At 41.8% G+C, this 9,750-nt stretch overlaps 1 protein-coding gene across 1 annotated transcript; it reads right to left on the bottom strand.

Moving 5' to 3' along the window:
- Window positions 1–1,652: 1,652 nt before the first annotated feature.
- On the bottom strand, window positions 1,653–9,396 carry SLC30A1 (solute carrier family 30 member 1). Its single transcript, XM_068541478.1, has 2 exons — window positions 8,143–9,396; window positions 1,653–6,462 (listed from the first exon to the last, which is right to left on the bottom strand). Exons 1-2 carry the CDS (start codon window positions 8,753–8,755, stop codon window positions 5,558–5,560), a joined length of 1,518 nt encoding a protein of 505 aa, XP_068397579.1. The 5' UTR covers window positions 8,756–9,396; the 3' UTR covers window positions 1,653–5,557.
- Between the last annotated feature and the right edge of the window lie 354 nt (window positions 9,397–9,750).

Below are 9,750 nucleotides of genomic sequence, written 5' to 3'. Positions count from 1 at the left end.
TTCCATTTTAACTAAGCATTTCTCATGCACTTTGGCTGTAACTTTTGCAGTTCAAGGTGCAACAGCAAAGCTGGCACTAATTTTTCTCTCTCCACCATTTCAGATAGATTTGTTCTTACCGTAGATCTTAACAACCTCAGCATATGATTTTTTTCTTTCCTCACTAGGAGCTTTCACCTTTTCACTTAAAGGAAGCGCTTTACAGTTTTTCTTTGGCATATCCCGATTGCCAGCATCAATACTCTTGCGCTTTGGGGCCATTAAGTAAAATAAGGGACACTTGTATACCAAGCACTGTGATACCTTGACAGTCAATCTGATATATCTGATGAGATGGCTACTAAGTGACTAATGGTTAGGATACACTGGACAAAGGGATGATTCTCATCCCTGGGCAGGATGGAGCAGAACAGTGAGAGATTTCATCATATACTCAGAATGGCAGCAAGGCAGCAATTTAAAACATGAGGTGTTTTTCTTTTTGAATTTTTTTATACAGCAGGTTCTTATTAGTTATCTTTTTTATACATATTAGTGTATATATGTCAATCCCAATCTCCCAATTCATCCCACCACCACCCCCAAAAACTTATGAATTGTTTGTTTCTGAATTTCCCATTTAATATTTTTGGACCACGGTTCGCTTTGGGTACCTGAAACCTCAGAAAGAGAAATCAAGGATAAGGAGAGACTGCTGTACTGTATACGTAGACGTGGGCATGTGTATTTGGGAACTAGTTCAGGCTCTTAGCATTGAATACCTAGTAAACTGATGTCTTCCCGGTCTCTTTGTCTACTTCCCATTACAAATCTATCCTGTACAATACCCTTTCCACTTTCTCATTTATCCACTCAAAAATTGAATGTCTCCTCCATTCTTATAAAACCAAATTCAAATCTGTTGACATGGCACTTTTAACCTTGTTTTTCACAATCTCCTACCTCTGGACTCTCAACCCTCTATACTCTGCACCCCCTTACCGCTCAACCCCTACCCCTATCAATTTTAACCTACCCAAATCCTGCCCAAAGATTTTTATCCCTTTTTTGGAATGTCTATTGTCTTTATCAATTCTATTAATTATCTACTGCCATTTATTGTCCATTGATTTCTCAACTGTTTATCTCCCAACTGAAGTACAATTTCTTTTAAGAAATTCTTTATATGAGACTGCATTTATGACAGTCCTGAACTCATACAACCAAACTCATGTATTAATGTGCTCTTGTGTCAATAGTTCCAGATGATTACATAATTGTAAAATATTCAATAATCCTTGTTAGTAACTATGCTTACAAATTAAAAAAAAAAAAAAAAACAAGTACTAAAAGGAGCAGGTTAACCTGTAACTACATAATTTGTAAGTTTAATGCTTATAACAAAAACATTTCATATCCATTGAATATTTGTTAGTGAGCCTTTGTATTGTTACCCTTTCAATTTCGATGGCAATTTTTACCCACATTTGTTTTCTTCCACACCACTGTCCTGTAACCTGGTCACCCTGCACACTAGGAACACGTTAAGCTGAAATTTCCCTTTCAGTGACTGAAGTCCAACTCTCTTCTACATAACCCAGCTTAGCACAGAAGGGGAGGCCATATGCACAAAACAATGAACTAGATATTAAAATTAGTTTATTTTTCTACTTAACTTTTAATAAATGAGAAGAAACACAGTAGTCTGTCTCATAAAGAACATTTATAATACATAACAATCCATAAAGCCTCATGGTGAGGTAGGAACAGCTTTGGAAACAACGCACAGTCAGAAAACATACAAAAGTTAGGTAAAATGTTGCAGCACTAAAGACATTTTATCTGCATCTGCATTTCATGAGATGATAATTGCATTTAACTGTGCCACATCTGGCCCAAAGGACACCCTATGGCAGACACAGAACAACACAACATGTAAGTTTCATAAAGAATCACAGAATACACTGATACACTTCATTGTGCTGTTTCAAGGCAGAACCATAACATGGCAATTTTTTGTGTCTTTTTATATATAACCACATATTAATTGTATGTTACATTCCCTTCAGCATCTTTTTGCCAAAGACACTAAACCATAAAGTTTTTGGTTTAAAAGTTTAAATTGAATGACATACAAAAAGCTCTTGTGCCAGTGAAAATGACTGCTAAGTATTCCAGAGCCTGTTAGTAAAACTAAATAGCATTGTCACATAATATTGGTAGAGCTACATCAAAATAGTGCTATTACAATTCCCATTTCAGATGGTCAAACACTGTATGACAGTTTCAATTTAAAAAACGAGAGACCCTCCACCTTCCCAAGAGTTTTAACACTGTTTTATGACTTAAATGAAACTCTATTAAAATAAATATTTCTATATGGTAGGATTCTTCTCCTTATTTGCGTATGTATGAACATCTTAGGACAGCAGGTAAATGACATTTCATCAAATGGTATCTGCTTAAAAACGGTAAAAAGCTTCAACTCAATACCAGTTAGCCTACTAAATACTTCACATTAGATTCCATAGGACTTTTCCCTCAAAACTTTCAAAAATTCAAAATTAACTGAGGATGTTACCAAAGATACAAACATATTAACATAGTCTTCTACCTGTTGTGATTTTCCAAGGTGCTCTTGATGGAAATTTTTCCTGTTCAAAGTACATACCATAGTTATTCAAATATATTGTTTTCTAAAATGTTAAAATACATACAGCAAAGTGTTTGTGAGTTTCTGACTATTCTTTTAGGTTCTAGTCCATACTTTTAGAGTACAGATGCTCTTCAAAAAAAAACCTTATTAAAAAATCATATAAACTAAAACGTGACAATGGAGAATTAAATCTCCCTCATCACTAAGGCGGCATTTGGCTTGGAAAAAATGTCTGGGTTGGTTTTAATTCAGGCACATGTAGCACCTCCTTCTTACTAAATTGAGACAACAGACACATTTCTAAACACATATTCTAAATACACTGATCTTGCTCAAATATAAAAGAGCCAGCAGGCGAGATGCACCTCCTAAAACTGATGCAGTGTTATAAAACAGCATTTAAATATTGGGTTTAAGTCTCCTAATAATTCATGGTATTTCCCTCATTTTCTTGCAGGAAGGAATAAGCTATTTTGGAAAAGACACTTAAATCCCACAATATTTAAATATAAAAGCATTTTTAAAAAAGATAATGCTAATATAGCTAAAAATGGGTTAGAAAGTGCATTGTAAAGAAATAAATAATTCTCTGCTAAAACTCAAAAGGTGAGTCAGTGCCCACTGATTTTGCTATTATGACAAAAGTCCTTTGAAAAAAGAGAATCCTATGGTACCACTTTGTTACATGAGTTACTTAAAATTATCAAAAGTGAAATAACTGAAATCTAAAGGCTGTTACTTTCAAAGCACTTTTGAAAAAAAAAAAAAAAAAAAAGCCCTTGTCCCATGCTTATACACCATTTTAAAAAATCCTCATTCAGTCGATGTCTTATGCATTACACAACCTTTAAGAAATAGACCCAACAGAGCATTGTAAAGAAAACCTCACTGAATGTAATATATTTTACCAGTTATCCTTTTGTATCATTACTGACATGTTTCTATAACATAAACTGTTTTGAGATCTTCAAAAAATGGTTCTGTAAAGTGTTAAATCAGGAATGTACATGATACAATTTGAAGCTTTCTCTTGTTCACCCATGAGATTCCCCAATTTCATGTTTAAAAAAATGTTTGCAAAATTCAAAGTAACTACCCAGTTTAGGAATTGAAATACACAATATCAGAGAAAAGTATTAAATGATAAAGATGTATTGCAAATTGGCAGGTTATGGTTTTGGCCCATTATAGCAAATGTGAACTTACAAACTGTGTTCCTAAAATTACCTCATTCTCACTGGAAAAATCGGGTGTTCTTAAATAGGCCCATTGCCAGCAATAGGCTTATACTAGGAAAAAAACACACCATCTACCACAAAAGATCATCCCTTTAAAAAGTTAACTGTCAAATGCCACCATTTTCATCTTAAGACCCATTAGATAATGAATTATTTCAAATCCCAAAAGGTAGCCATCCCAAAAGTAGTCAGCTATAAAAGTTACTAAAGTAGTCAGGATACCTCGTTTCTAGAAAAATAGAGCTATACATGATAACTGATATTAATATTCATCCTTTTGAGGACAAAAATCGAGTTTCTTCACAAAGCATAACCCCTCCCTATCAAGAAAAATATAACTTAAATACCCTTAAATAATACTTGTGTATGGATTTGGAATCCATACCAACAATGAAATAGCTAAGAACAATTTCCTGTGTAGATATTATGGCATCTTGCAAAATAAGCTACTATTGGAAGATCTGAGCAATGTCAAGACAGAATGACTTACAGAATCTCAATTATTAATTGTGCCTTAACTAACTTTGCTTTTTGAGAATTTAATATCCAAATTGCATTAACCTTCAGATTCCTTTTTTCTCCCAAGTCAATGGCTCTTGGCAGAGCACAGGCATTGCTGGTTGGGCTCAAAAAGCTCTGTTTGAATCCATTCATGATTGGTCACTGTGAAATGACTAACTCTGAAGTTATTTTTAAAACCCACAGTTTAAAAGATTAGATTAATAAGCTTTCATTTAACATGTAGTTATTAGATTAAATTTAATGTCCTTAAAAATATTTACTGTATAAATTTTATGAGTAAACTTTCAACTCAATGTTCCCAATGCCAATCTTTCAAAGAAAGTAATGCTGGTGAACATGTCCATGTTTTAGACCATGTTTTTTTTTAAAAAAAAAAAAAAAAAAGGTTAAAATTCTCAGAATAATTTAGAAATGTAGTTTGAATATTAACATACAAAAATCTAAATATTTAATTTGGTAAACTTTCCTCCCTGCTCCTACTCCTACTCCCCATATGCCCTATTATATGTACACTACAGTTCAATTTGTTAATTATTTCACTATTTGTTAGAATAATACTCAGCAATACAAGATACAGAATAGTAACTGATCTTCAGTATCATAAATACCCCCATGTGAAGAAAAAAAGGAACTTTTCCTAATAATTTTCATGAGTCATTCTTAAAATATGTTGCCATTATGCTATGCAATGATCTCAAAGGGCAAGTAAATATTACATAAAATGTCAAAAGAAGCAAACCTGTTGATGATTTTTAAAGTTCCAGCATTTATAATTCTAATAAACAAAATATAACACTGGGGGAAAAGAAAAGCAGAGAAATTCCAGTAACAATTTTAATTTATTTATCCCCCTAATTTTTTTACCATGGAAAAACTGGAAATCAAATGTCATATAAGGTTTATACTTAAACAAAAATGTAACATAGTGTTAAAACTGGCTTTCCAAAACTGTTACAGCATAGCTGTACTCTGCACTAATAATCACAAAGTTGTAATATAGAACTCTGTTAAGCAGTCCCATTATGTTCTTACAAAAATAGAATTAAACTGTGTGACCAGACAAGGACTTCAATTACACTACTTGGCAAACATAGAATTTCAATGGAGTCTTTTTCCTCTTGCAGTTTAAAGCAAAAGTCAAATATCACATCTTTTCCAAGACTCACAAAGATGATTCAGGTTGTTTGTTTGGCATTTTTTTAATCTCTATCACAACAGCAGGGATGTTTTCAACTTTAGTCCTCCTGGGCTGCTTCTCTAGATTGTCACTAAATTCTAAACAAGAAATGCTAACTGTTGGGGCCTTTTCTGCATCCTTTCCAGATTGGGCTTGTGGCCGTGTCCCACAACATTGCTTCAAAGCACACTGAGTTCTGCAGGCAAGTTCACATGGGACTACACTTGACTTAGAGCCTACACTAGCAAATTCAGGCTGAATGGTAGTAGCGTGAATTCCGTGATTATGGAAAACGTCTTTAATGATCTTAGCCACCTGCATGTATGATGTCGGGTCTTCACATTTTATGTGAGCAGTGGCAATGATTCTGCTTCCAGCAAGTTGCCAAACATGTAATTCATGAACTTCCTCAACTCCTTCAACATCTCGAAGTTCTTTTATCAAATTTTTGATATCAATTTGTTTAGGAACAGTTTGGAGAAGAATAAGAGCAGACTCCTTAAGTAATGGATAAGTTGTGTAAAGAAGTATACAAACCATTACAATACAAAGAGTTGGATCTAAATATAGCACCCAGCAAGGACCAGCCTCATAAACTGTTGCATGAGTACTATTAATTAATTCTACAAATGCTTTGCAGGGGTCAGGGGTACATGGGTTCACACACATCTCCCCTTCAGGACAACCTTCCCAAGAAAAGTAAAAGACTAAGGCATTTACTACTACAATCACTGAACCCAAAGCATCTCCAAAGACATGCAGAAAAACTCCACGCATGTTAAGCTGTCCAGCCTTATCATCATCATCTTCCAATTCCACCTGGTCAGGTTCTCTGATAAGATTCCCATTCACTTGTACTTCCATTGCATCATTTCTGGACTTTTCTGGATCTACAAAGAAATAAAAACTCTGTATCAAACACATCTAAAGTGTTTATATAAACATTCTTGCCTAATTCCATTTAAGTGATAGAAGTGAAAATTTTTAATAAAACGTAATAAGAAATGTGCTCAGAGCGATTTAATATAAATTGACATACTGGGAACAAGCCAGGACATAATGATCAGGGCTAAATTAAGTCATTAAGATGATATTGCTTCCCCATACTCCTAACCACCCTCCTACCTTCCCACCTCCAAATAAAGTTCACCTTTTCTGTGGGGGTGGGGTCCTGTGAACATTCTCCTATACTTGTTGGCATACACCAAAAAGAAAACAAAATTGAACGCTATCACCCAAAATTAAATGCAACTATGGATAAGTCTAATACAAATGGTTGACCTGACGCAGAGGTCTAGTCACTTTTCGTAGTCATTAAGGTGTTATGGTTAACTTCTAAACTTTTATCATTTATATAAATGATAGAGTCTCTTGATAGAAGAGGTTTAGAAACTGACAAATCAACAATAAAAACCTATCAGCAATCACAGAGACTTCAGGAAAAGTTGGAACTAAATGATCATTATCTACCCTACTAGCTCCTAAACCAAACGTGCGGATCCTTTAAAGGAATTATACACACCAGAGCAGCTTAATATTCTTTGGAATAACACCTGGCAGAGTGGGAGTGAGAGGAAATTCAATTGTTTATTAAATATTTTCAATGTACAACTTGAATTTCATTAACATGATATCCTGCATCTTGGAAAGAGGAAAACTGTCTATGTGGTATCATACAACTAGGTAAATAGATGTAAATGGAAAAAAGTGGAAGGAAATACACCAAATTGTTAACATCACTGAGCTTGGGTAGTAGGGCATTAGGTTGATTCCTTTACCCGTCTCCTTTCTTTCAACATTCATTTCCCAATTTCCTTCAAGCGCGCTTAATGTTTACAATGAAAACTATCCATTAAAAATATAAGATGAATAAATTACCATCACTTTTATCTTAGTACGATTATGAAAAATCCTAAGTGAAATGTTAAACATGCCCATACAGGTTCTAAGTCTAGGATTTTCCGGATTAGGTTTAGATTTTAGAAAATTAACTGAAACATACATTGCTGCTCATGACAGAAACCTTTAACGAGGGTTTTGAGCTCAGGAGAGTCAATCACTAGATAACCCCGAATACAATATTAAGGAACTTGTTTGAAGGGCATAAGAACTACTTGGGCAGAGCAAGGTTCCTAACAGCCAACAACTAAGGACCAAGTGGGGATTCTCTCCGTTTCCCAATAGGCCCAAGAAATTAGCATTTTTTTGATCCTGCTAACGCCAAAATCAGACAGCCTCTTGAAACGACAGCCTGTGAAGACTGTTAAGTGCGGTTGCGGACCGCAGCGGGCTGACGGTCACCTCCTGACCTTTTGCCCGCTCTCACCACCACGGTGCCCATCTACACTCCCAGACGCGCTCCCCCGGCTCCTGACACCGGGCTGAAAAGGGGGCCGCGTCCTCCGGGAGAGGCGGGGTGTGAGTGCCGGAGCGGGAAGGAGTGGCCAGGTAGGCGGCGCGGCGCGGTCGGCTCGGGCACCAGGGGGCGTGCGGGACATCCTGCCCGGGGCCATCCCGGGGTCTGGGCTCCCCAATGCCAACCACCTGCGGCGGCGACTTTCTCTCCTCACCTGTCCGGTCCAGTTTCAGCCCGTTGGAGTTGCTGCTATTGGCCACCAGGATGTTGGTCTCCTCCTGGTCGGGACCCTGCTCACCTGGGGCCCTGTTGTCGCTACCCCCGGTGCGGGGGCTCTTGCCGCGGCCCCCCTTGGGGAGGCCGTGGCTGTGGCCCCCGTGCGAGTGGCCGTGGCCGGAGTCGTTGCCAAAGCCGCTGTGATGGTGGAAGAGGCAGAGCCCCAGCACGTTGACCACCAGCCCCGCCACGCCGACCCCGAGGACCACCAGCGGCTGCTGCATCTCGTGCGGCTCGATGAAGCGCTCGATGGCCTCTAGCAGGATGGCGAAGCAGAGGCCGGTCAGGAAGATGGCGTTCACCAGAGCCCCCATCACTTCGGCCCGGATCCAGCCGAAGGTGTTCTTCTGGGTGGCGTGGGTCCGCCGGGCGAAGCGCTCGGCCACCAGCGCCACCACCAGCGCCAACACATCCGACAGCATGTGGAAGGAGTCGGAGAGCATCGCCAGCGACGAAGTCACCCGGCTCACCACCACCTCCAGGACCATGAACATGAAGGTCAGCATCAGCATGCACAGCAGCCGGCCCCGGTTCCGACCCCAGCACCCCATGGCTGCGGCTCAGGAGCCCGCCGAGCGCGGCCCGGACACTCGTGAGGTGGCGGCGGCGAGGCGCCGAGGGCCGGCGACCCGGCGACGGAGAGAGGGCGGCGCGGGGCTCTCACCGCCCGAGCCGGGCCGCTCGGGAGTCTGCCGTGGGGCCTCGGCGGCCGGACAGGGGCGAGCCCGGGGTCAAGCCGCCGAGCCCCCGCGCCTGCGGGCGTCCCCGGCGGGCCGGCGGCGCGCTGCTCCTCAGGCGTCCGTCCTCGGAGCCGGCGCGGAGGCCCGGCTCAGCCCCAGTAGCCCCCACACCTAGAGCGGGCGGCGGCGGCGGCGGGGAGCTGGGGCTCCCGGAGCCCGCGGACGGAGAGCCGGAGCAGGAGCAGGCGAGCGGCGGGGGCGGGCGACCAGCAGCTCCGCGCTGCAAAGGCTCCAAGCATCTGCGGGCTCTCCGCGCAGGTCTTCCCCTCGCTGGTCTCCCTCCGGGGTCGCTCGGACCGAGGAGCCAACGCCTGAAGAGCTAAAGAGGCGGCGGCCACAGCAGCTGCACTCGGCCCGGTATCGGGCGCCTTCTTCGCCCCCCCGCCTTTGCAGACGGTTTACAAAAAAACTTTGCTTTGCACTCGGAACCCCCGTTTTCACACGGACCCGAACGTGACAAGGCCTCGCCGTCCCGCCCACCAGACCCGGCAAGCTTCCCCATTGGCCAGGACCCCCTCACGACAGCTGTCGCGCCCCGCCCGTCCGCGCTCGCTATTGGATGGAGGCTCGGCGGGGCGGGAGGGGGCGGTGTCACAGCGCCAACAGATGGGGGGCGGGGCCTTTCCCTTCAGGAGCCGGGCGTGGGCCGGGGGCAGCGGCCGGGTGCAGCGATGGGCGTCGTGGGGGAGGGAAGGGGGCGCGGGCCGCGTGCAGCAGGAGGGGGAGGGACAGGGCGAGGCAGGAGGGGTCCCCCAGGCGTGGCGGGGCTTTTGCTCTGGGGCTGCGGCTTCTCGCAGCCCCCCGCC

The sequence above is a fragment of the Eschrichtius robustus genome, chromosome 3, assembly GCF_028021215.1.
Source record: "Eschrichtius robustus isolate mEscRob2 chromosome 3, mEscRob2.pri, whole genome shotgun sequence".
Taxonomy (NCBI): Eukaryota; Metazoa; Chordata; class Mammalia; order Artiodactyla; family Eschrichtiidae; genus Eschrichtius; species Eschrichtius robustus.
The sequence above is the reverse complement of the archived record's forward strand: the minus strand, read 5'-3'. Positions and strand labels throughout refer to the sequence as shown.

Bases quoted from the DNA above. Each gene is read 5' to 3' on its own strand.
- SLC30A1 (XM_068541478.1), bottom strand. From the start codon at position 8,755: ATGGGGTGCTGGGGTCGGAACCGGGGCCGGCTGCTGTGCATGCTGATG. The intron at 6,463-8,142 runs GTGAGGAGAGAA...ATTTCTTTGTAG, and splicing joins GCTGAAACTGGACCGGACAG to ATCCAGAAAAGTCCAGAAAT.